Source organism: Mustela nivalis, assembly GCF_964662115.1.
Source record: "Mustela nivalis genome assembly, chromosome: 4".
Taxonomy (NCBI): domain Eukaryota; kingdom Metazoa; phylum Chordata; class Mammalia; order Carnivora; family Mustelidae; genus Mustela; species Mustela nivalis.
This window is the reverse complement of record NC_139023.1, coordinates 89,383,818-89,411,402: the sequence shown is the minus strand read 5'-3', so window position 1 is coordinate 89,411,402 and position 27,585 is coordinate 89,383,818. Positions and strand designations below refer to the sequence as shown.

The 27,585-nt window shown below is 37.4% G+C and overlaps 1 protein-coding gene across 3 annotated transcripts in view; it reads right to left on the bottom strand.

Moving 5' to 3' along the window:
• Positions 1–27,585, bottom strand: part of PDE5A (phosphodiesterase 5A) — a 152,637-nt gene that overhangs the window by 108,548 nt on the left and 16,504 nt on the right. For all 3 annotated transcript variants that reach the window (XM_082727377.1, XM_082727379.1, XM_082727378.1), the window contains exons 2-3: positions 22,468–23,056; positions 10,558–10,647 (exon numbers count right to left, since the gene is read on the bottom strand). In XM_082727377.1, the coding sequence (XP_082583503.1) occupies positions 10,558–10,647; positions 22,468–23,056 (679 nt within the window). The remainder of the gene's footprint in view (positions 1–10,557; positions 10,648–22,467; positions 23,057–27,585) is intronic.

The following is a 27,585-nucleotide window of genomic DNA, read 5'->3' as shown; positions in this document are numbered from 1 at the left end:
AAAGTACATGAAGAAAATGAAAATCATTTAATAATTAAAGACCCCTCCAAGGGCCTAATTATGTAGTTCTGGGTTAGATATCCTACAAAAAACTGTTTATGCTTATCCGCAACTTGTTCCAGACCTCTAATATTCATTATTCAGGGCCTACATGAAACTTCTCAAAATTAAATTTATAAATGGTTACATTAAAAATGTAATGCATTCCAACAAGTGCTGAAATAGTTATTCCAAAATTACCAGTGAAGATTAACTTTATATTGAATAAAACATAACCTTCTGTCTGGACTAAATTTTCTGTCCATTAAAGGTAAGATTTGGAGAAATACAGCCTATGGTGAATGTAATCATCAGCCTCAAGCCCTCATTCACCCTTTCTTCTCCTGGGTCAGCAGCGGTTACCATCTTCTTTGTAAAATATACTTATTATTTAAAGGGCAGTGTGGAAAAGCAAAGAGAAGAGATCATCACCATCATGACATCAAGTCCAGAACAAACGGAAACTTTGTGGACTACTTTTGTTTTGTTTCTAAAAACAAAGCTACAAGAAAGAGTATCGCAGGGGAATAAGAGCAATGAACACTTCTAATTTTTTTTTTTTTTAACCCATGAAACTAGCCAATTCTTTAAGACTAAAATAGATTGAAATCAACTGACAATCTGCAATTCAACTCCACCTCTTTTTGTAGCTGCATTTTCATCTAGCTTGACTTAGAACTGAAGGATTATGCATAAAGCCATGATGTTTATCTGTTTCAAGCTTATTTGACAAATTTAAGACCCAGTCGACACAGTGAGCACGAGATCACTGGCAAGCATATACTCCGCCTCAGCCCCCTCATTAAAGCATGTATGTGCCTCCCTTAAGTCTCTGGGATAAACAGCAAGAATCTGCCAAATGAGACCATAGCGTGTATCTTTCCTCTGTAACTTCTTGAGCTCTCAAAATCCAGTCTTTTCCTTCAAATTAGTGAGTTGAATAATGAACTCATTTAATATCTGTCTTGTTACCATGTACTAATAGTTAATGTGTGGTGTACAAGATCTACATCTAGAAGTTGAAAAAAAAAATTCCAGCGAGTATCTTCTTTGCTTCATTTTTTAAAATATCCTCACTGCCTACACCAGGGTTCTATGTACTGCAGTGACTTAATAGTTACTTGTTCAAACAAGAGAATTCAGAGGGGTAAAAAAATGAGATTACTTTAAAACAAGCAAAGAAGGCCATATAACTTAAATTCTAGAAAAAATTATGTTTGCAATTTATTACACATCTGATTCCATTGCTTTATTTTGTGATTTTTAATATGCATTAAATTTCTTTGATTCATCGAAGTACTTATAAAAACTCATGAAGATTAGGTTTTTAAATATTTTTAGATTCAGTTTGTCTTTTTTTTTTTAACAATTTATTTATTTTAGAGAGACAGCATATGTGCATGCATAGTGTGCATACAAGGAAGCTGGGGGAGGGGCAGAGGGCTAGGAAGAGAGAGCATCTCAAGCAGACCCTGAGCTGAGGGTGAAGCCTTGACATAGGGCTCAATCTCAGGACACTGAGACCATGACCCACCCTGAAATCTAGAGTCAGATGCTTAACGGACTGAGCCATCCAAGTGTCCTAAGATTTTCAGGTGTTTTTCTTTCTTTCTTTTTTTAATTAAAGAAGATATAAATTTCGATAGCTAAAATGCTCCTTTATCACACTGGAAAAAAGTTATCATGTATCCTCTATTATAACTTATATTCACATTGGAGAGTTATGGGTACATCATCAAGTATGATAAAAATCAAGATGCTAAAATAAAAAAAAAGAGGAGAAAAAAATCTGATTCCAAATTAGATTTCTACTGAGTAACTAGAGTTGACACACAACCAAGAGCCCAGCCTGAAAGACATTGGTGGATGGGGCGCCTGGGTGGCTCCGTCGGTTAAGTTCTGCCTTCAGCTCAGGTCATTATCCCAGGGTCCTGGGATCAAGCCCCCAAGTTGGGCTCTTTGTTTAGTGAGGAATCTGCTTCTCCCTCCTCCCTCTGCTCCTATCCCTACTACTGCTTTCTCTTTCCCTCTCTCTGTCTCTCATTCACTCTCCCTCAAATAAATTAAATAAAATCTTAAAAAAAGAGAGAGAGAGAGACATTATTGGATATAACCTCCAGCACAGATCAGTAAGAAATTTTCAAAGAACTCACATTACTTCGAAATAATGCCTTCTACTTCACTGGTGTAATGCCTATTAATACAAAAGAACACATATCTCTACCATGTCATAATGAACAAATACTTCAGGGGAGGGCAGTGTTTCAGAAATAGGTCATCTGTGTTAGAAAGAGTTGCGTTTCCCTGCACTTCTTTACTAAACATAAAAGAATTGTCTCATTACAGAAATAACTAATGCCAAGTGACAAAAATAAAAACTGGTCCAAGTGTCCAGGTCCCAAAAATGCAGCATTAAGTATGAAAGAAACTTGACAGCAGCCCTAGAAGCTCATACTTTGCTGCAGCTTTTCTCATAATGCTTCATGTGCATATCATCGTTCTTCTCTGGAGCACACTGGCCCAGATTAATATGAAACACGTCCTGTAACTCTTTTATCCCTGGCGAAAATTTCCTCCTATTTACTGGACAGACTCCTCTTAGGATACTATAGAGGATGTGACTCTGATCCCTCTTTCTCTAGCTTTTTAAAAAAAATTTTTTTTTTAAATTAAAAGAGTCTGTCTGCAGAATGGTTTAAACACTTATCATTAAAAGGCATCAGAACACAGGCAACAGAACACTCCTTGTTTTCACCCTCAAATCCTGCCTCCATATGGAGCTATGCTAGATACATCAATGTATATCTCTCTCCTGCTTCCCCTGCTTGTGTACACACACACTCTCTGTCTCCTCTCTCTCTCTCTTTAAAAAAAAAAAAAAAATCAGTATATTTCCCACCACCTCCTTCAGCCACCAAATAACTTAACTGAAGGGGGAAAAAAGTGGATACAGACAGCAGAATTTTAAGAAACCATTCTTCCCCCATTAATACACTATAGCCAGATTGCCTAGTTTGTGTTGTTGTTGTTGAACATAGTCAACAACATAGTTGGCCTACAATATTAGTTTCAGGGGCACAACATAGTGTTTTGACAATTACATATGTTATGAAATGCTTACCACAGCAAATGTACTTACCCTCTGTCACCATACATAGTTATTACAATATTGCTGACTACATTCCCTATGCTATATTTTTCATCCCTGTATCTTATTTATTTTTTAACTGGAAGTTTGTACTTCCTAATCCATATCACCTGTTTCACCTGCTCCTATCTTCCTCCGCTCTGGCAACTACCAGTTTGTTCTCTGTATTTATTTCTGATTTTTTTGTTTCCTTATTTTTTTTCCTAGATTCCACATATAAGTGAAATCAGATGGTACTTGTTTTTTTCTGTCTGACTTCTTTCACTTAGAGTTTCCCTAGATTTGAATCTCAGCTTTGCCAGTTTTTAGTTACGTGACTTTGGATGAGTTTCCTAAATGTTCTGTTTCCTCACCTATTAAGTAGGAACAAATAATGACTACCTGCTATGGATTCTAGGAAGATTAAATGAAGTAATATATGCCGGGTCCTTAGAATAGTTTCCATGGGACAGCAGTTATTTCCAAGGTCCTACCCCACTGTCTTCAAACCACTCTAACACACAGCCTGGGCTGGATCTCTTCTCTCCCTTGACCCTTCCTCTTCTTGTCTTCATTTATTTTTCTCTAGCCAACAGCTCTTTAGCCTTTCCAAAATAAATTATTTTAGCCTCCTCAAGCTTCTCCAGTATTTTTCCCCCCGGACTTTTCCCACTAACCCCATTCTCTTGGAAGGAAGCAGGAGAGAGAAAGATTGTCAAAACTTACTCACTATGATTCTTTTCAAAAATTTCTGCCACAGAACTTTAACAGTATCTATGATTCTTACTCCTAAAAAGGCACTGCTGTATCCATTACACTTAAGATTACAACATCAATGAAAAGAACTCCTGAAAATTTTTAATTAGTTGGGATATTGAACAGGAAGAAGATACAAATGAGATTATATGTTTCACTGAATCTTAAAAATCTTCCTCAATTTCCTGGACTATGTTATATTTCAGACTTTAGCATTCAATATTCAGCTTCCCCGCTCAAGCAGCTTTCCGAGTCAGTGCCTATGTCTTAACGGGTCATTCAAAAGTACCAGGACATTTTTAAACTGCCAAGGAAATAAACTGTTTATTGATTGTTCATAAGATCAGACTTCATTTTAGGTTCCCTGGTAGTTAGATGGAATTGGTATTAGTTTACTCAGTAACACAAAGGGAAGGCACCAAATTCATTCTGCCTCATTTATAAGCAAAACAATGCAAATCATTTTTCTCTTTAAGCTGAAAGTTGGAGGGTAACAAATCAGCTAAATCGGGGACTGCACTCATTATCACTTGAGCCTCGCTGGTTGGTTATCGTATGGTTCTGATGATCTCTTCTTGTAATTTTATCATCCCTTATCTCTCAGAAAAGTTCTATGTCTCCTTTTAAAAAATTAACATTTATTATAAACACAAAATGGGTAAAAGACCTCAACATGAAGCAGGAATCTATCTCTAGATAGATATCATATCTCCTCTATGTTCTAGGAGAACATAGGCAGTAACTTCTTCGACACTGGCCATAGCAACTTGTTTTAAGACATGTCTCCAAAGGCAAAGGAAACAAAAGTGAAAATAAACTTTTGGATCCTTATCAAGATCAAAAGACTCTACACAGCAAAGGAAACAGTCAACAAAACAGAGTCAACCTACGGTATGGGAGAAGATATTCACAAGTGACACTACAGACAAAGGGCTGATATACAAAATCTATAAAGAACTCCTCAAACTCAACACACACAAAACAGATAATCATGTCAAAAAATGGGCAGAAGACATAAACAGACACTTCTCCAATGAAGACATACAAATGGCTAACAGACACATGAAAAAATGTTCATCATCATTAGCCATCAGGGAGATTCAAATCAAAACCACATTGAGATACCACCTTACATCAGTTAGAATGGCCAAAGTTAACAAGTCAGGAAACAACAAGTGTTGGAGAGGATGTGGAGAAAGGGGAACCCTCTTATACCGTTGGTGGGAATGCAAGTTGGTGCAGCCACTTTGGAAAACAGTGTGGAGATTCCTTAAGAAATTAAAAATAGAGATACCCTATGACCCTGTAATTGCACTACTGGGTATTTACCCAAAGATACAGGTGTAGTGAAAAGAAGGGTCATATGTACCCCAGTGTTCATGGCAGCAAAGTCCACAATGCCAAACTGCAGAAAGAGCCAAGCCCTTCAACAGATGAATGGATAAAGAATGTATGGTCTGTATATACAATGGAATATTGTATTCAGAAAGGATAAATACCCAACTTTTGTATCAACATGGATGAAACTGGAGGACACTATGTTGAGTAAAATAAGTCAAGTAGAGAAAGTCAATTATCATATGGTTTCACTCATTTGTGGAGCATAAGGAATAACACGGAGGACATTAGGAGAAGGAAAGAAAAAGTGAATTGGGGTAAATCGGAGGGGGAGATGAAGCATAAGAGACTGTAGACTTTGAGAAACAAACTGAGGGTTTTGGAGGGGAGAGGGTGGGGGGATTGGTGAGCCTCGTGGTGGGTATTATGGAGGGCACGTATTACATGGAGCACTGGGTGTGATGCATAAACAATGAATCTTGGAACACTGAAAAAAATAAAAAAATAAAAAGTAAAACAACAACAAGAAAATCATTTATTGATCACTTTTAGTATGCTAGGAACTATGGTAAACCTTCAGCATACAGGAAAGCATCTGTCCTTCACAACAAGGTAGGTCCTTTCATAACACCCAGTTTGCAGATGAGAAAACTGAAAATGGAAGGGATTAACCAATTCCATCCTGACTACTTATTAAGTAAGTGGTGAAGATGGGATTCAAGCCCAGAGCAAGCAGTCTTAGCAACTGTTTCCAAAAAGCCTTACTTATTTCATTTCAATTTAAAAAGTTTTGTGAGGGACGCCTGGGTGGCTCAGTTGGTTGGACAGCTGCCTTCGGCTCAGGTCATGATCCTGGAGTCCCGGGATCGAGTCCCACATCGGGCTCCCAGCTCCATGGGGAGTCTGCTTCTCCTTCTGACCTTCTCCTAGCTCATGCTCTCTCTCACTGTCTCTCTCAAATAAATAAATAAATAAATCTTTAAAAAATAAAAATAAATAAAAATAAAAAGTTTTGTGAGAAAAAAAGTTTTGTGAGAAAAAAAGAGTGTGTCTGTATGTACTCTATACTTACAAAAGTAAACACTGTCTTGGGTTTGTCTACATAGCTATAAATTTTAAAATAATTCTGGAAGTCATATATTGCAACTTCTCAGTTGCCTTTGTTCTTCGTTAGCCAAATAACTTTTTTCTTTTCTTTTTTTTTCTTTTTAACAACAGCAGAGTAGGTCTATTCTTCTGTTTCTCTTCATTCCTTGTCTCTGAAGAAAATACTCAGAGGAAATAATCATGAACTGAGTGGTGCCAGTGTTGGGGGCAGAGGAGGGAGCAGGTGGGAGAAGACTGAAAATGAGGAATCAGCAAGGCCTCCCATCAGGGATGTGCCTAAGTCTCCAGGGAAGTTACTGAGGCTTCTTTGTCCCATGAAATGCTTGGTGTGAATGAATTTGTGGGGAGACCGGTGAAGAGCCCTGGTTTCCTAATCAGTCATTAGAGGGTGAAGAGGAGATAGCAGGAGGATGCAGGATCATGGAGGCAGGCCTACCAAGGATTCTCAGGCACCCAGTAGAAATCTTAGGGGGAGTGCTGGACAATCACAATCTGGGGCCTGCAGCTGGACCCATTGTCATCAGATCTAGAAGTGAGCTGACAGCCATTGGCTGAGAGTGGGGTTATATATTCATGTAATCAAATACAAATCACCCTAGGAGTTCCTGGGTGGTTCAGTCAGTTAAGCATTTGCCTTCATCTCAGGTCAGGATCCCAGGGTTCTGGATCAAGCCCCGAGTCTGGCTCCTTGCTTAGTGGGGGAGCCTACTTTTCCCTCTCCCTCTGCCCCTCACCCCTGCTCATGCTCTCTCTCTGTCTCAAATAAAAGAAAACAAAACAACAAATTCAAATCATCCCTACTAAAACAGCTAAAAGTTTTAAAAACCAGTAACACCTTGGCAACATGCCAAGGACTTGAAGCACTGAAATTCTCATATTACTGGTAAGAATGCATATGGTGCAGCCACTTTGAGAAAGTCTTTGAAGCTTCTTATAAAATTAAACACCAACTATATGACTTAGCAATTCACCTCTTGTCTATTTACCCAAAAGAAATGGAAGCATTGTGTCCACACAAAGACCTGTATGCAAACTCTGACAGTGGCTTCTTTCAGAACAGTGGCTTGTTTCATAAAACCGGAAGCAACTCAAGTATCTATCAACTGACGAATGGATGATCAAAATGGTATATTCCCACTGGGGAATCAATCCCTTGCCAATAAGAAGGAACAAATGATTGACACATGCAACCACATGGATGAATCTCACAAATGTACAAAGGGGAAGAACCCAGACACCAGACTACCTACAGCAGGATTCCGTTTACATGACATTCTAGAAAAGGCAGAAAGAACAGAGACAAAAACAGACTGGTGAGGGGCACCTGGGTGGCTCAGTGGGTTAAGCCTCTGCTTTCGGCTTGGGTCATGGTCTCAGGGTCCTGGGATCGAGCCCCGCATCGGGCTCCTCGCTCAGCGGGAAGCCTGCTTCCCTCTCTCTCTCTGCCTGACTCTCTACCACTTGTGGATATCTCTCTCTGTCAAATAAATAAATAAAAATATTTATAAAAAAAAAACAAAACAACAGACTGGTGATTGTCAGGGGTCCGGGTTGAGGGAGGGTGAGGACCTCCACAGCTAGGGGTACACGGAAATATCTGAGGTGACAGAAATGTTTTGTATCTTGATTACAGCGGTGGTTACATGACAGATGCGTGCACATCTGTCAGAACACACTTAAAATGGGTGAATTTTTTCGTGTTAAATTATACTTCAACACAGTTGGGGCTGTTGTTGCTTGTTTAATTTAAATCATCCTCTCAGGTCATCATACACAAACACATATGTGCTGCGGTCACTCTTACAGGAGGGGAATCCCACACACTTCATCCTGGTGATTTTGTTGCACATTCTCACGGGTTCCCCCGGGCCCCAGTTTCTATTTAGAAAGAGACGTTTAATTAGAGCGTGACTCAACCTGGCCTCTTGGCCACTATAAGGCTGTTTTGTGGGCCACAATGTTACCATATACTTAACTAACTGGAATCTGAACGCTCTCTTCTCAAGTGCACAGAATCACAGCCTATGGTTTGTACTGAGGGCTCTCAGATAATGCAGGCAGGCTAGTCAAATTTAATTTCAGAGGAGCAAAAAATAATTTTTAGCATAACTATGCCCCCAGTATTGCATGGGGCATGCTTTTTATTTGTTTTATCTGGCAAACTCATCATTAACCCATGTATGGCCTTTTCTATTTTAATTATTCATCCACCTAATTAATGAACCAATTAAATTAATCAATCTCATAATCATGTTTTAACTGCAGGTATTTTTAGTGACTTTAACTCTAACTTTCCTCTTAAAAAAACATGTAGCGGCATGCCTGGGTGCTCAGTAGGTAAGGGTCTGCCTTTGGAGCAGGTCAGGATCCCAGGGTCCTGGGGTCAAGCCCTGCATTGGGCTCCCTGCTCCACAGGGAGTCTGCTTCTCCCTCTCCTACTTCCCCAGCTTGTATTCCTCCCTCCCTGTGTCTCTCTCTGTCAAATAAATAAATAAAATCTTAAAAAACAAAACAAAACCATGTAGCAACTCCAAGGCACTGAGAATTTATTTTAGACTACTGAGAAATGACTAGTTTAGGATCCTGTTAGTCAAATTGTGATCTGCAGACTTGAGGTGTCAGCATCAACTTAGTGTTTGTTAGAAAAGAATCTCTGGTCCCACCTGCAGCTATGGAATTCAGAAACTACATCTGAACAAAATCCCCACGGGATTCATGTGCACATTAATGTTTTAGGTGCACTGATTTAGAAAGCTGTGTTTTAGGAAAATTCCCAGGACATCTAGCAGGTTGGATTGGAGAGAAACTGGCTGCAAGTAGAGAAGCCTCTTACGAGAATATTTTTAAAGTTCAAGCATTACTACAATATCTGAATTATGGCAGTAGGTAAGAAAGGAAAGGAACTGAAGTGAGAAAAACTCTCAATGGGAAAAAAATCAATGGGACTTGGAAAAGGACTGGATGGAGGAGAGAAAGGAAAGATGTCAGAATGTGAATATAAGTCAAGTAGATTCATCAAAGAGCTTCTAGTATCTTTAGGAGTGGTTCTGTGGTTCTGGAACCTGGCTGCGTGCTATAATCACCTGGGAGCTTTAAAATACTGATGCCTGAGTCCCAGGTCCAGAGACTCTGATTTAAAGTGAAGCCTGGCATTAAAATTTCTAAATAGTTTCCAGGTGATTCTAATGAGCAGCCAAGGTTGAGATCCCCCAGTACGGGTGCTTTCAATCTATTTGTTTTCAGTTAGAGTAGTGATTTTTTCAACCTGGCAACACTTCAGAATTATTTGGAGAGCTTTAAAAATATATCAATGTCTATATCCTGCTCTTAGAGATTCAAATTTAAATGGTAATATATCAGAAGTTCCTCAGTTGATTGTAACCGGCAGCCAGAGTTGAGAGCATTTAACTGAAAGATATAATTTGATTGATAATTTATTAACTATTTTTTTTAACTAACTATTAATAAAAAGGGAATTCAGTGCTAACAGAATCCAAAATTCTAGTTAGGTGAAATATAAGCCCAAGCATTTTATTTTCTTGTTATAATTTCACAGTGAAACTTACTTGGAATTAGCCACAATTTTCATATTTTCAAAACCTCATTTTGAATTGCCCCAAATATCAGCTGATAACCATTAAAATTGAATGACCATTTATGAAATGAGCATTATTCAGACACTTCCAATATAATATGAAATAGATTCCAACCACAACCAGTTTTTCATCTTAGGATAAAATAAGGTCCTAGGTGGTGATGAAGGTGAGGAGGTAAGGAAATAAAATGTCTAAAATGTATTTCTTTTTTTTCTTTTTTTTTTTTTTTACAGAGGGAAAGATCACAAGTAGGCAGAGAGAGAGGGGGAAGCAGGCTCTCTGCTCAGCAGGGATGCTGAGGCAGATGCGGGGCTTGATCCCAGGACCCTGAGGCCATGACCTGAGCCGAAGGCAGCGGCTTAATCCACTGAGCCACCCAGGCGCCCCTGAAATGTATTTCTAAGTCCACGTAAAGTCTCTATCAAGATTCAGCCTTATCTAAATAATAAAAAAAGAAAAAAGCAAGCAGAATATTTAAGCACTTTGTAGTTAACTTGTCCCTATAGTATTATTTCATAAGTATGCAAAGTAAAACTTTTTTTTCAAAAAGAGAATGTTTTCAAATGACCTTTATAAAACGGAAAATTGGCTTACCTCTTCCCTGTGATTCTTAATTGGCATACAAAGAATACTCTGTGTCTTGTAGCCTGTAATTTGGTCAACTTCTGCATTGAACCGAGGATCCTAGTAAAGAAAAAGAAATTCAATTTAATGACTGATCTGTTCAAAGATTGATTTGATTTTTCTGATTTATAAGATTAGAAAAATCTAACCTTCGACTTACCTTATTGCTCTGAACGACAATTTTATCATTGGAAAGACATCATATCATGTAAACAAATCATCTTTGACAAAGATAAATTTACGTTTTTTAGTTGCTAGTGTTCGTGAGAAACAAAAAAATACAGACTCAAAATATGTTCAGAAATAAAGGAAATTCAAAATATTAACCAATTTAGACGGCACTCCTTAGATTCATGGAAAAGTAGCAACTCTCCACCACTATAATACAATTTGCCTATTCCCATCTCACTATCTGATTCTTCTGTGCCATCCAAAGGAAAGCATCTCTGCTCTGAAATTTTTCCTGTAAAACCTACCACTCCAAAACAACCTGCCTAACACTAACTTTACTTCCCTCATAATGGTTGCTTATATATTCCCTCAGTATTCTGTTCTTCTATCCCAAGTGTTTGTAAGAATTTCAAATAATTTCATGTATATATGTGCATAAAAATTTTAAATATTTTCATGTATATATGTGCATTAAAACAAAACAAAACAAAACAAAACTGCATGGCCTCAATCAGACCGTAAACAACTCCTTAATCTTTGTACTTCTTTCCCTTTCACAAAGTACGTCACGCATATCCAATAATCACAAAGGACTTCTGAGAGTTGTAAAGGTTCTAATGTGGGTTGAAGAAAGAAAAGATACAGGCTATTTTCCCTTGAACTTTAGATTGGGAAGATTAAAGTTAGGTTGTAAATTCCAGGAAGGTTTTTTTTTTTTTGGTTCCTCACCGTATTCCCAATACAACCACAAGAACTCAAAAGCATTTGTTAAATAAATGAAGGAATTCATTAACAAATGATATCATAGTCATCAGATGTGATCATTTTTAGCTTATTATAGTTTAAAACAAACACTGTAGGTAAGAAGGAAAACATGCTAGAGGAAATGGACAGATACTACTATATGCAATAAGATTAGAATGGAAACAAACATACCAGAACATGAACATTTAAAGGAGTGTTGTTCCCCTCAAAGCAAAAGCCTTGGGAAGTTTACATACTCGACCTAATAATAGCAACACTGCTCTAAAAACTCTGTTTTTGGAATTCCCTTCGAGAATATGGAATAGCCACACTGGAAAACCCTCATCTTTGAAGGTCATTTATTTATTTTTTAATTAGTTCAAAGTCACACAAGGCCAAAGCTGTGAATGAAGTAAATGATTACAGTAGATTCCATCAACTGGGGTCAGAAATGGTGCCAATTTTCCCAGGAGAGCCATACTTGGCATTAAAGACAATTTCGAAAGGAAAGTTATAAAATGGAAGAAAATCAGTATAAATATTTTATATTATTAATAAATACTACTGCATTTTCCTTTTTTTCTTGCAAACATGCTCAAAGTTATATTGAAATACAGAGAAAATGTTGGCTGAATAAATTTTTTTTTTTAAAGATTTTATTTATTTATTTGACAGAGAGAGATCACAAGCAGGCAGAGAGGCAAGCAGAGAGAGAGGAGGAAGCAGGCTCCCTGCTGAGCAGAGAGCCCGATGCGGGGCTCGATCCCAGGACCCTGGGATCATGACCTGAGCCGAAGGCAGCGGCTTAACACACTGAGCCACCCAGGTGCCCCAAATTTTTAAAAATTGTTCTAAAATAACATACTAAAAAGGCAGACAGGACACTGGTATTGATGAATTAAAGAAGTAAAACGATTATTAACTTATATAGTGGATTATTCTACAAGCTAATAATCAAAACATGAATAAAAATGCATCCTCAGAAATTATTGTGTTAATGAATATTTGAATTACAAACCAATTTATAAAGAAGAGGACTTAACTATCTAATCAAAGCAACAGAGTTTAACAAACTGAAATTAATAGGGCTTTCACAGCTTTGGGGGCATATTGGGCATTTAAAATCAACAGCAGCCCTGGATTCCATTTCATTGAAGGTGTGGGAGTAATGCATGTTTCAAATTCACTTTAGGTGAATTCTGGCATCTCAAAGAATTTTCCTAACAATTCACTCAGTGCAAAGGCAATATAGAAAACTTTTAACCCCTTTAGGTCCAGGAAACACCAAAGAAAAAATGGAGCAGTACTACTACTGTGATTATTCCTTTCACTATTTATGAGAACATGACAGTGTAAAAAAACAAAAACAAAAACAAAAACAAAAACATAAGCCTTGGAAGTTCACTTGATGAAATAAAGCAATTGGTACCAGATTTGTCCTCCTACTGAAAACTGTAAGACTAGACCAAATATACAAGACAACTAAATCACAGACCATGAAAAAGGGAAATAGACAGGACAACCACTCTGGCTTTCTTCCTGGGACCATTTTTCTGCTGGCAAGAAGGCAGGCAGTACCCAAGTGTAGCAAGGCTTCCAAATGGAATTGAAAGGAATTCAGAGCTTCTAAAGTGGCTAATATTTGCAAGGAAAAATAACTAATAAGAAAGCTACATTGGGGGATTAGAGGGAGAGATAAAAGGAGTGGTAAAAGACTCAGTGACTACTCACTTCAGACATAGTCACTTAGAGACTTAGTGACTTAGAGAACTAGCTAAAAATCATGTATTGAAGGCTGAAAGCAGAATGGTGCTTTCAATTAGAGAAAGGTTTTGAGACACTGGAGTTCCAGCTCAGCCATTCCACCTCAAGCATTCAGTTGAGACACAGAAAAGCCAATCCTTAGGAGTAAGAAACATTCCCTAGATTTGGATGCATTCCCTAAGACTGAGTTCAAACTAAAATGGATCCACCCCAACAATAACACCAAGCCTGACAGGGCAAAAAGTAACTGCATTGCCTGGAAGAACAAATGTCAGCCCCATTTAAAAAAAGACGACTATGATCCAAATATCTTGCAAGAAAACATGTACAATGTCCAGCATATGATCAAAACTCACAACATGTGAAGAAAACAGGAAACTGTAACCCACAGTGAGGAGAAAAAATAGTCAAAAGAGAATGATCCCAAGATGATTCAGATGTTGGAATTAAGAGACAAGGACTTTAAACACAGTATTATAAATGTTCTTAAGGACTTACGGAAAATGCGGTAATAATGAATAGATGGGAAACTGTAAAAAACAAAACAGTTATTTTAAAAAACCCAAATGGATGGGTGCCTGGGTGGCTCAGTGGGTTAAGCCGCTGCCTTCGGCTCAGGTCATGATCTCAGGGTCCTGGGATCGAGTCCTGCATCAGGCTCTCTGCTCAACAGGGAGCCTGCTTCCTCCTCTCTCTCTCTCTGCCTGCCTCTCTGCCTACTTGTGATCTCTCTGTCAAATAAATAAAATCTTTAAAAAAAAAAAAAAAAAAACACCCAAATGGAAACTCTAGAGCTGAAAAGTACAATGTCTAAAATGAAAAGTTCATTGATGGTTTAACAGCACATTAGAAACAATGGAAGAAAATGTCAGTGAACCTGAAGACAGATCAACAGGAAATATTTAATTAGAAAGACTGAAGGGGAAAAATACACCTGTAAAAAATTAGCAGCACCTTGGGTGTTTTCTGGGACAATATCAAGTGGTCTAACATATATATAATTGGAGTGCCAAAGAGAAAAAAGAGAATCGAGTGGAAAAATACTTAAAGACATAGACCAAAATTTCCCCAAAGTTAGTGAAAACCTTATAGTATGAAATGATACATAGCAAGAAACATGTAAGGTGAAAATACAAAGGATAGCTGACTTCTCATGAGAAAAAGGAAGACCAAAAAATGTAGGAAAACTCTTTTAAAATGTTGAAAGAAAATTACCATTAAGTGAGAACTGTCTATCCAGTGAAAATATCCTTCAAGAATATAAGCAAAAGAAAGGCATTTTCAGATAAACTAAAACTGAATTTGTCACCACAGGTCTGTACTACAAGAAATGTTAATGGAAATTGTAAAGCCTGAAGGAAAAGCTAACAGAATGTGCACAAAGGAGTAAAGAGCTTGGAACTTGGCTTAAACATATGCACAAAGATTAAGGAAGCTTGGGTCTTTATTTTTGGAGAAGGAACAACCCAACAGAAAAAGAAAAAATAAAACTAAAATGCACCTTGAGGTGTTAGATTGAAATTGGAAGTATCAGTAAGATTTCACTGTTATTAACATAGGAAACTGTTATTAATATAGGAAGTAGATATAAAAATAAATAAAATATAGACATGTGTATTTATATATTTTATTCCTAGTCCTGTCTATTGACATACAGGCAGCAACAAACACATACCAGAAGTAATGAATGCATCTAGTGCTCACATCTTAGCTTCTATCGTGGTTACCATTCCCTCTAATGAAAGGAACCAGAGTTTCCTGGGAAAAAGTATGATTCTAGGGCTAAAAGGGGGAAAGTATAAATTGAGCATGGAACATATTGTTAATCCAGTTAGAACTTGCCGCCTACAAGGAAGCAAGAAAGCCCAGAGTGACAACGACATATCAAAAAGACACAGGAAGCTGGCCAATTCAATATAATTTGAGAATGTGAATAAATAAAGATAAAAACAGATCATAACTCATTATACAAAATAAAAATCCATGAGCCCACAGTGCTACTAATGAGTAAATGAATGAATGAATGAATCAAGAAGGTAAGCTCTTCTTCACATGAGAATGGCAACTAAAAACATAGAAGGTATGATGGAGTTAGAAAATCAGGGACACTAAAACTGGTAAATGTAGGTTCATGAAGAATAGAATATTTACACAATATCAAAGTATCTCATCATAAGATATTTATTGATTACAATAGGAAAACTATAACTTTATAGTGGAGAAACCTAGTGGACACTACTAACCAAGTTTTCAGAATTAACATCAACAACACTGGGGTAAACTAACTTCACATGCCATACTTCCTATTAACATATGCTGAGAAGATTATGGGCATTTAATAAATTATATATTTAGTCTTTGTCCCAGGTTCCTGGCGCAGAGCTCCTAAAACCCTCATAATTCCCTGAGAAACAGGAAAGTCTTTTGATAGTCATAGCAAGCCCCTTTCAACCATACCTGACTTCATACTAATAAGATGAATCATAGGGATGTGGACCCCAGGTGGCTTCCAGATGGGGACTGGCTACCAGAAAAACCAAACAACTTATTAGAGGGTTAGAACTTTGAGCCCTACCCCTAACCTCCAAAGAAGGGAGAGGGGGCTGGAGATTGAAATTAATCACCAATGGCCAATGGATTTAATCAATAATGCCTACATAATGAAGCCTTGATTAAAATAAGAACAACAACAACTACAACAACAACAACTCAGAACAATGAGGTTTGGAGGAGTGTCTGAATTGCTAAAGGTATCTATGTGCTGAGATGGTGGTGCACCCCCTGGAAAGGGCATGGAATTACTGTTTCCCCCCACTTCCCATTCCTTACCCTAATGCATGTCTTCCATTTAGGTGTTCCTGAATTGTATCCATTATAATAAAATTGTAATTGTAAATATGGTGCTTCCTTAGGCTCCTGGGTAGCTCAGTTGGTTAAGCCTCTGCCTTTGCCTCAGGTCATGATCCCAGCGTCCTGGGACTGAGTCCTGAATCAGGCTCCCTGATCAGCAGGGAGTCTGCTTCTCCTTCTGCCTCTCCCCGGCTTGTGTTCACCTGCTCACTCACTCTCTCTCTCACAAAAATAAACAAACAAACAAATAAATAAATAAAATACAGTGCTTCCTTTGAGTTCTGTGAGTCATTCAAGCAAATTATTGAACCCAAGTGGAGAAATCACCTAATTTGTAGATGGACATAAATATGTGAGTAGCCAGACGACCCTGTTTGTGGTTGGTATCTGAACTGGGAACTGGGGACAATCTAGTGGGACTGAGTCTTCACTCTGTGGAGTTTGTGCTAATGGGTAGCAGTACAGTGTCAGAAGCTAGTTACTAGATGCTACTACTAGCATCAGAATTGAATTGGATTATAGGATACCCAGCTGGTGTTGACAAAGAGGAGAAATGACTGTTCTAGAAAATCAAAAAAGGTCTCAACACCGACATCTGTGGTATTTCTGTCCAAAGTACCTAACTTGAATCTCATCAAAATGCAGTCTACAAAAATAGCCTGTACTCTCAAAATATACTTCAAGAATGATAAAGAAACACTGAGAAATTACTCCAGATTTAAAGGACACTAAAGAGACAAGGAAAGCATGTACATTACATAATTTGGGATTAGATCCTTGATCAGAGGGAAAAAAAGAACTGTAAAGAATATGAGTGGGACAATTGACTAAATTTGACTATGGACTAGTAGGTAACAGCATTGTATCATAAAAACTTTCTGATTTTGAAAAATGTACTATTATTGTATAAATGGATATTGTTAGAAAATATTTACTGAATTATAATTAGTAAAAATGTTTCCAACTTACTAAGTGATTCAGAAAAACAGTATGCATAAGGGCACCTGGATGGCTCAGTGGGTTGAGTGACAAACTCTTGATTTTGGCTCAGGTCATGATCTCAGGCTCATAAGATTGAGCCCCTCTTTGGGCTCCACAACCAGCATGGAGTCAGCTTAAGATTCTCTCTCTCTCTCTCTCTCTCTCTCACTCTGCCTCTGCCCCTTCCCCTGCTCATGCTCCATCTCTTTATAATAAATAAAATCTTAAAAAAGAGAAAAATAGTATGCATGTATTACTGACATGCATTGTATATAGAAGAAGAAAACGATAAAGCAAATGGGGCAAAACATAAACACCTGGAGAATCTGCATAAAGTATATACGTAAGTTTTTTTAAGTCTTACAACTTTTCCTTAAGTTTGAAATTATATAAAAATCAAAATAACAGAAAGCAATACAGTACTCTTCCCGATTTATAGGCTAGTTTTCTTCCACAGAGTGGCATTTAATACGGTCCCTAAAGATTATTAGAACACTGAACAAAGATATAGCAGTTCCCAAACTATGTTCCCTGGGGCACAATTAGATCATGACAGATTAATAGATTTATCAAGATTAAAACAATTGCTAGTGTTACTTCTTTCTCCTAAAATTCATTTTGGACATCATTTTATTCATAGGAAATCCATTTGAGAGAGCTCATTTTTTTTTAGTAAAAAAAAATTTGACAAAGTGAGACATGCAAAATGAGAGATGATAGGGACTGATTTATCTAGATAAGGAATACAAAAGGAGGAAGGAAGTCATCAGGGTGGGAAGAATAGTAGCTACATGGTAAAGGCTGCATGAATGGCAATGAGACCCTTCCCTAAAACTCTGCAAGTCTTCTCCCTAGTCTTCCGTTTCCTAAGGAAACAGAACAGGAGCCCACGTTTTGCATCTCAGTTGACTTGGGACAGAGAGGAGTGTTTTGACCACATAAATCCTTTGAAAGGAAATCTTGGGGAATCTCAAGGCTTCCGTAGGACATGAAACTAGGTGTTCAAGGCAATCTGTGATGGTCAGTTTTAAGTGTCAACTTGACTAAGCAAAGGAATACCCAAATAGGTGGTAAAACATTATTGCAGGTATATATGTAAGGATATCTCCAGAAGAGATTAGCATTTGAATCAATAAACTGAACAAACATCTTCACCAAGCAGGTTGGCATCATCCAAATCACTGAGGGCCTGAACAGAACAAAAAGGCAAAGGAAGGACAAATTCACTCTCTGCTTAAGTTAAAACATCTACCTTCTTTTGCTCACCTGCCCTCCAATGAGGTTCCTGGCTCTTAGGCTTTTGGACTCAGAGCCACAAACTTAACACTGGCTGCCTAATTCTTAGACCTTCAGACTCTAAATTACACCATGAGCTTTCCTGGTTATCCAGCTTGCAAGCAACAGGCAGATTGTAGAACTTCCATACCTCCATAATCGAGTGAGCTAACCTCTGTAATAATCCTCTTCATATAAATATGTATGTATATGTATTCATATACATACATATCTACAGATTGTTATATCTATATATATTTCTCTAAAGAACCCTAATACACAATTCATTCTAGATACTGGATAGTATCTATTTTCACATATAAGGAGAACACCAAATACATTTATACAGTTGTTCTGATCATTATGTGTTAATATCTTATTATCAATAAATGCTGTGCCACATTCAAGAAAGTTACACGAATGATGAATGATGGGCTGATGCAGGAGGAGATGCTGTGCAATTTAGGCAGCAAACACCCTCTCATTGATATTTGTGGTCTGACTGAGAATCACTGGTTTAAGCTGTGGATCTTGTTTTATACTTTAAATATACTAATGTGCTATCTTATTAGTAATAAAATAGCTCAATTCTCAAATTTATATCATTCTGTCATAAAGTTTTAAAAAAATGAATCAAATGTTGACCACTTCTTACAAATGACTTATCTATGAGACTGCTATGTATTTTTAGCTTCAAACTGAACTCGATTATATTTCACAACCACCTCATGGTTTTCTTTTTTTTTTTTTTTTTAATTTATTTATTTATTTATTTGACAGAGAGAGATCACAAGCAGGCAGAGAGGCAGGCAGAGAGAGAGGAGGAAGCAGGCTCCCTGCTGAGCAGAGAGCCCGATGCGGGCCTCGATCCCAGGACCCTGAGATCATGACCTGAGCCGAAGGCAGCGGCTTAACCCACTGAGCCACCCAGGCGCCCGCCACCTCATGGTTTTCCATTGCTACACTGCAACTTTTCAAGGGTTCTGTGGTCAAACAGGCTTTAAGAAATACTGCTGTCAGGTGTTATTTTTACAGATGTATGTTTAAAGAGGTAGGATTCAGAAGACAGAATGCATTTTCCTATCTGACTTCTCAAGAAACCATGAGACACAATTCTTATTATTCGAATTATGGGTGGGGCTGAATAATGAATTATCCATTAGCCCACTCACTTCCACTGTCAACACAGATGCAAACTGTATGTCACAGGTCAGCTCCACACCTTAAGAATGAAATTTCTGGGACACGAATGACTTTTGCTAAGGCCCCTGTAAACATGGATGAAGGCTGCCGAGGGTGAAGAGGCACCATGAAGAATCCACAGGCTAAGAGGCTTCACCCTGGAAGCACTGCAAATCAAGGACATGGGCCTTTTTCTGACCGTAGCATAAGAATTAAGTCATTACTAACCGAAACAAAAATTACACTGTCCAAACTTTGAAAATGGTAAGCATATTCAGCCAAAATGCACATAAGTGAAGAAATTCTCAGAGTTGCAGAAACTTAGAACCACACAGACAAATGAAGGCTTTCTCAGCAAAGCTGAAGCATATTTATGGTCCTACTGCACTTGGGACTATAGTGCCATTGAAAAGCGGAAACCCAGCTGTCACCTAGGACAGGAAGGGAATTCTGCAAATTTGGCAGCAATCCTTCAGCTGTGTCCTTAATACCACTGTTGTAGTCTGCTACGGTGTGGCGTTACTACAGAGCTCACAGAAGTCATGGAGATAGCTCCATGAAGAATCAAAATGAAATAGACTGCTCGTATACAGGGGGTTCTGAAAAATATCTCATGATTTCACCTACCTAAACTATCATATCTCAGTATTACTCCCTAGTAACCATATTTATTCTCCCACATCTAAACCCTCAGTCATCCTCAACTCCTCCTTCCCCCTCATTTCCATCTGCTAGTGGCTGCCAACTCTGGCAGACTCCACTTCTTCACTGGAAATCCATTCCCTTCTTTTGCTCCTTAAGGCCAGTGTCCTGGTTCAGGTCCTCATTTCCTCACACCATTAAGTAATTTATCCTCCCAGTATCCAGTAGTTTTCATTTTATGAGCACTGTACAATTCATCATGCTAAATCAGTCTGAATCATATCAATTCCCCTTTGAAACCATCTTCAATTTTTCCTCATGGCTTTGGACCACACACATACCCCTCAGCCCTGCATTCAAGGCTCCAGTAATCTGCATTCTCTGACCCTATAGCTCCTCAATATCAATACCGACTGTTGCCCACACATGTCCACAAAAGCACCACACGGTACACCTGCCCTGTTGCTTCTTTCAACTTCTCTTTACATCTGGACCTCACCATGTACACAAACCTATTCAAATCTTATCTATTTTCCAGGGTTGGTATCAAGTACTGCTTCCTCAAAAAAACATTTCTCAATTCCCCAAGTAATGTTATCTCCTGCTTCCCTGAACCTACCACATTTTCCTTGGCATCTGTTATGATCTGCTCTCTCTGCTACTTATCTATCCTACCTCCTATATAATTTTCATTCAGTCAATATTTATTAAGACTTGACTATGTGCCAGGCATTGTATTAACCATCAGGAATACAGGTGTGAATAAAACAGTAATGACTGCTTAAATTACATAGAGGAGTTGCAAGCTGGGATTTCCACGGAACATGCATACATACATTTATTTATTTATTTATTTGAGAGAGAGAGAAATCACAAATAGGCAGAGGCAGGCAGAGAGAGAGGGGGAAAGCAGGCTCCCTGCTAAGCAGGGAGCCCAATGCAGAACTCGATCTCAGGACCCTGGGATCATGACCTGAGGCAAAGGCAGAGGCTTAACCCACTGAGCCACTGAGGCACCCCACCACGGAACATTTAGAGGGCATCACATAGTTGGCTAAATCAATTTTCTATCAAGGTGCTAGAAAACACCTGATAAACAAAATGTCATTTAGTAAGATGCCTTGTTTAAAAAACACAATTCTACTAATAAAAAGATCATTTTAAATAGGAAATCAGAAGAATTATATAGTGTAATCTTTAAGTCCATAATTAAAGACAAAAGTGGAATACCCAGGGGCACCTGGGTGCCTCAGTGGGTTGAGGCCTCTGCTTTCGGCTCGGGTCGCGGTCTGGGGTCCTGGGATTGAGCCCCACAAGGGGCTCTCTGCTTGGCAGGGAGCCTGCTTCCCCTTCTCTCTCTCTGCCTGCCTTTACCTACTTGTGATCTCTATCTGTCAAATAAATAAATAAAATCTTTCAAAAAAAAATACCAGTATTTTACCAGCAATACCCAGTATTTCCACTGAAATATTTTAGAGTAACGATTTCTATTCTTTGAAGACATAAATTTATTTAACAAACAAATGAAAAAAAGATGAAAAGAAAGACAATCAGATTTTTGTGTCAATGGGACTTCAAATAAATGAACATTATTAATCTGAATGAACAAATGAATGGAAAAAGACTACTGGTTTGGTTTTTTGAGTTTTTGGACCTAGAATTTTAGAACCTCAATGAAATCCTCCGAAGTTCATGTGCAGACAATAGATAAGGATATGGATAGTCAGTAGGCAAAACAGAAGAGAATACAACTGTGAGATGAGCTATGTTAAATTATCATGAAGGAGAAAAACAAGACAAGATTTCTCTATGGCCCATATCCTTGACTGAAACACCAGTAAAGAAACTCATTTAAAAGATGGAAAAGTTCTGGGGCACCTGGGTGGTTCAGTTGGTTAAGGATCAGATTCGTGGTCTGGGCTCAGGTCATGATCTCAGGCTTGTGGGACTGAACCCTGAGTGGAACTCAGTATTCAGCACTGGGTCAGCTTGAGAGTCTTTGTTTCTCCCTCTCCTTCCCCCTACTCATGCTCCCTCTCTTTCAAATAAGTAAATAAAATCTTTCCAAAAATAAATAAAAGATGAGAAAGTTCTTATCACACTTAACCGTTTTAAGTAAGTATGCAAATTCCTACCTGTCAGTGATCTTATTCCATCTGACTTTGAAATACCCACCCTCCCCATCATTCACGGCAGGTGTCCAATGTTCCACCTTGTCCCATACCCTCTCCTTCTCACCCCACTCCCCCATCTCAATGATTCCCTATTTACCTCATAAGCATCTTTGATGTTCAAGGGCTCACCAAATGCTGCCACGTGCCCCACAATGCCTTTGTTCCATTCTAAGCGGATACAGTTATTTGAAGCTTCTTCCAGTGTTGAACCTTCCGCAACATCAAACAGACGGCTGATAAGAAACTTGTCATTGGAGCTGTCCTCACAGACCAGAAACAGAGAATAGCGATCGGCGGAGATAAGTCCATGAATATGCAAGAAAATTTTGTGACATAAGGCTGTGACATCCAAATGACTAGAAATATCTTTCACTAATTCCAAGAGTCTTGAGCACTGGTCCCCTTCGTCATTATCAAACCTTCGGGGGGTTAGAGGCATCTGTTCCTTCTTTTCTGAGTCAGCGAGGAAGCTCACAGTGCCCTCGGAATCCTTGACAACAATGGGTCTAAGAGGCCGATCAAATTCAGAGGCAGAGATTTTCCTGGTTGGTGTTCCAGGCGCACTGCTGTCTGCACGAGGACTCGGCTGCGAGAGGCAAGAACAAGATTCCGTGTGGCTTCTGATGCCTTCCTTGCACACGGGGATTGTGTGAACTCTCTCAGCGAACCAGGCATTGACCATTTCTCTGCAGGACAGAATGCAGACTTAGTAAACGTTTAAGAAAGAAAGGGGTTATCCCTGAAAGCTGCTAAAAATTCTCCCATAGAAAACTGATTAGATAGTAATTCAATTTTTCATAGAAAATAAAAACAAGGCAGTTTATTTAAGACAGTTTTATTTTGAAAAACTATAAAGAACAATTTCTTCAATAAATATTTTAGTAAAGTCTGATGCCTATAAACATGGATTTTTAGATATCTGGTTTACAGTACATAAAGCAGCAAGTCTTTTTCTCTCAAAAGCAGTTTACATTAGCATAAAAGACACTAAATTTGACAAGTCTTAGGAAAATATAAATATAAAAAATTTGCTGTCGAAAACATACAACTTGTTCTGAAGTTAAACGTTTGAAAATTTAAAACAAATATTTATCTAAATTTGGCTAGCTAATAATATGCTTAATTTTATATAGTTTTATCTATATTGCTATATAGAGATTAGATTTAGAAGGGGGGAAATATAAACAATTCGATCTGGTATGTAAAAAGAGTACAGACTTCTGTAAATATTATTCTAATAATTCTTGTTCAACAATGGTAACAATTATCTCTTCTTCCAGATTATCTACTCCTGTATAAAAGAGAAAATCAGAAAGTAAGCAATACCTAATTTTAAAAATTTTGTCCAAGAAAATTTAAATCATTTGTCTTAAATATACCTGTCTGTTAAAGAAATCCACTTGAGCTAAAGGCTTCATGGTAGGCGATTTTTTTTTAAAACAATCATCAGATCATATACATCAAAATAACTGTTCAGTTCAAATGATTTCCCTTGAAAAAAATGTAATTATACCAATTGACAGTGACATTACTTTAGACATTTTGGGGGCTCTTCTTTTGAAACTAACTTTTAAGAAAATTTATAAGGTAAATAAGGATATTAGTTTCCTCTAAAAGTTACATCTTATTTTTCACTAAGCCCTCCTCTCAAAACTAACAAATAAAACCAAAACCAAAACCAAAACCAAAACAAACAAAAACCACAAAAAACACCACACAAAAAAACCCTAGAGTAACAGCTAACTTAATATCTCTTATGCAGATTTGACTTTTCCCAAGACTCAATTCACATTCAAAAGATAAAAACTAGCTATCACTGATGATATTTAAAAGAATTTGCCCATAATAAAAGCAAAACAATCCCCACTCTACAATGACATATTGATTATTTTCACTAAAAGGCCAGGATAAAAGTTGGACAATGCAATATTTTGGAGAGTGTTGGTATACGGACACTCTTCAATCGTTCTGGCTGTAGTAATACAAAAAAAGGAAAATAACATATTAGTTTTACACAATAGAATGATAAAACTACATTTATAGCAAAATGTTTTGTGATTTTAATGTTAAAGGACTATTTTTAACGTTTACCTACAAATCTATACTATGATTAAGATGCACGTTTAAGAGATTCAAGTTTGTTTTCGTCTATCTTTCTTGTATATATGATGCATGCAGTCTTGTGACAATTTATTTTTAAATACATTGTTCATTCAATATTGTGCTTTATTTGCATGCATGTATATATATTATATAAGATTCCTTTATCTGAGGGCCCTGGGTCCAGATCAACACAATCTTCTGATACTGAGTGATGTAAAATAAAATTCCTTCTCTACCTTAAGAGACTTTTCCAGAAAAAAAATTTTTTTTTACCACCTCATTGGAGGTAAACAGGCAATTTCTAACAAATTTTCAAATGCATTTATCCTTTATTCCAGGGATTTTATCCATGTGGCCAAAGAAGTTCCAGACTATTTATTGTAGCACCCGTTTGTTATAGCAAAGATAACAAGCTACCTGGACCAGCTGTTTAAATACATAATGATACATTTATACAATGGAATACTAGGGCAGTCCTGAAAAACTGTTGTATGTGCGGCTGTGAATAATCTCCACAATTTATTAAGTGAAAAAAGAAGAACACAGAGGGAAAAAGAAGAGGCTGACTTATTTCTGAATCTCTACTAAGTTTTCCATTTTTGAGATACTCTATTGATTATTTTGTATTGAACAACACTGTATTATTTGGTAAATATCTATTACTCTGAAATAGTACCAGTCTAGAAAGGATTGGGTAAAAAAAAATAATAACAGATATTATCAGAATGACCTCAGAATTTCAAGTGTTGGATACAGTTGTAAAAACCTTTCAAAGATCGCTTTAAGAAAAAAACCTACATAACCCCCCAAAATTGCAGTAGCAGTGCCAAAGACATTGATGTCAAAAAAGCATGTGAAGCTGTCAAAAATGTACAGGAAGTTTCTGACTAAAATTGTTTTGTAAAATATAGATAGGGAAAAAGCTCTATGTCTAAATTAACATATTTTATGTGATTTAAACATATGTACATGTAACTTAAATTGTTAAATCAATATAAAATAGGCATTTGAGTTATTTCAGCTACCATTATAAAATTAAGTCCAACTTATTTCTTATCTTCTTATTGGAAAATGGTGATCAACTTTTTTTCTAATTTTTACATATTTTTAAAGATTTTATTTATTTATTTCACAGACAGAGATCACAAGTAGGCAGAGAAGCAGACAGAGAGGAGGAAGCAGGCTCCCCGCTGAGCAGAGAGCCAGATGAGGAGCTGGATCCCAGAACCCCAGGATCATGACCTGAGCCAAAGGCAGAGGCTTTAACCCACTGAGTCACCCCGGCACCCCCAACTTTTTTTTTAATCAAAATATCTACATGACAGATCCATGCAGCTATCTAAACAGACAACTTAAAATGGTGAAAGCAGAATTCCTAATGCCCTACCCATCATCTTACTCCAATCTCACTCTCTGCCATTTTTCCTCCTATTAAAAAGGGGACCATCACCTCCCTAGTTACTCAAATCAACATGTAGGAATTACTCTAAAGTTCTTTTTCCTTCAAATCTCATGTCCAAGTCAAGTTGCGTCAATGTGACTCCCCAAACCTTATATCCCAATCTGTTTATTTCTATCTCTTGCATTAAGTCCTGGTCCCAGTCCACTGTGGCCACAAGCCCCCATGGTCTCTCTATGTTATACTTGCCCCCGTTCAATCCATTCTCCCCACAGCAGTCAGAGCAAACTTTGAACAAAATATATCTTAACATTGTCAATTATCCTACTTGGCTTCTCAGTGAATAGAGAACAAAACCCAAAATCTTTTAATCCCCTACCACAGTTCCACTTGGCCAGGCTGGCCTCCCTGGTCCTCCTCAAGCACCCCAAGCTCTAACTGTTCCCCGTCCAGAATGTTCTCCCCTCACCTAGGTCTGGCTGATCATAGCTTCTACATTCTCCACTCAGACAATTCTTCCCTGGTCATGCCCCCTAGAGTGGCCTCTGACACATGATGTTCTCACCTCCCAGCACCTAAATGTTTCTTACTGGATATTTTTCTTATTGGTTAATCTGTTGTTTTATTGTCTGTCCCCTTCAACCAAGATGTAAATTTCATCAGAGCTACTTGTCTGTCTTAGAAAATGCCTGTCTCATAGTCTGTCTACAATAAATAATTCTTGAGTAAAGTGAATGGATCAAAAATCGGGTTCCTAAACTAACTACACCAAAAGGGACAACAGTCTTTGAATATATGAATGCTGGTATATTTGTTACAAGAAATCAACACTGTGGTTTAACTGTTAATATTCTTTACCTCTTGGACGTAAGTCTCCTAACTGACTATGGTTAATTTATTCTCATATAACCTGCAGGACCTACTATATGTCTTAAATGGAGCCAGTGCTTAAAAATTCTTTGTTTTATGTTTTTTATTACTGTATCTGCCTCACAAGTGTTTTTGTTTCTAGCTATTTTCTTGGTGATGGAATTTAATATTAAATTATACAGGAATAGCAGATCTTATATATTCACTCATTCAATCAACAATTTTTATTAACCACCAGTCATGGGGGATGGGGTTTCTCATGACCACATTATAATGACCACATTATTGATTATCTGAGTCCCTGTAGTTATATGCGTATGCAGGAAAATATACCTTATCATAATATCAAAACACTTACTTAGGAACCACCCCACAAATAAAATTAAATCATTTCTTACATCTCTCTCTCATCACACATCCCTTAAAGTTTTGTAGTGCATGACCCAGGTGGCCATATGAAGTGGGCCTTTCCTCTTAAGACTACTAATCCTCTTCCGCTAATTTTTTAATATTTCAGTCTCTATACAAATACAAATAATCTGCAAATCAAAATTAAAATTCTTATATAAGATACAGAATTTCTAGAAGTAGATCAATGTTGGAGAACCATTACAATATATTATTTTTTTTACAATTACATTATATGACAACTATAATATTACAAAATGCCACTAACAATTAAGGGCTATGCCCAATTAAAGACCAGCTAACAAATACAAAAATAATCAACAAGGAAAATGACATAAGTTACTTGAAAAGAGAATTTTATTTAAATAATTATATTCAAGACTAAGAAATATCCTTGAAAAATCTGAAGAAACCTCCAAAATAGTAATTTGAAAA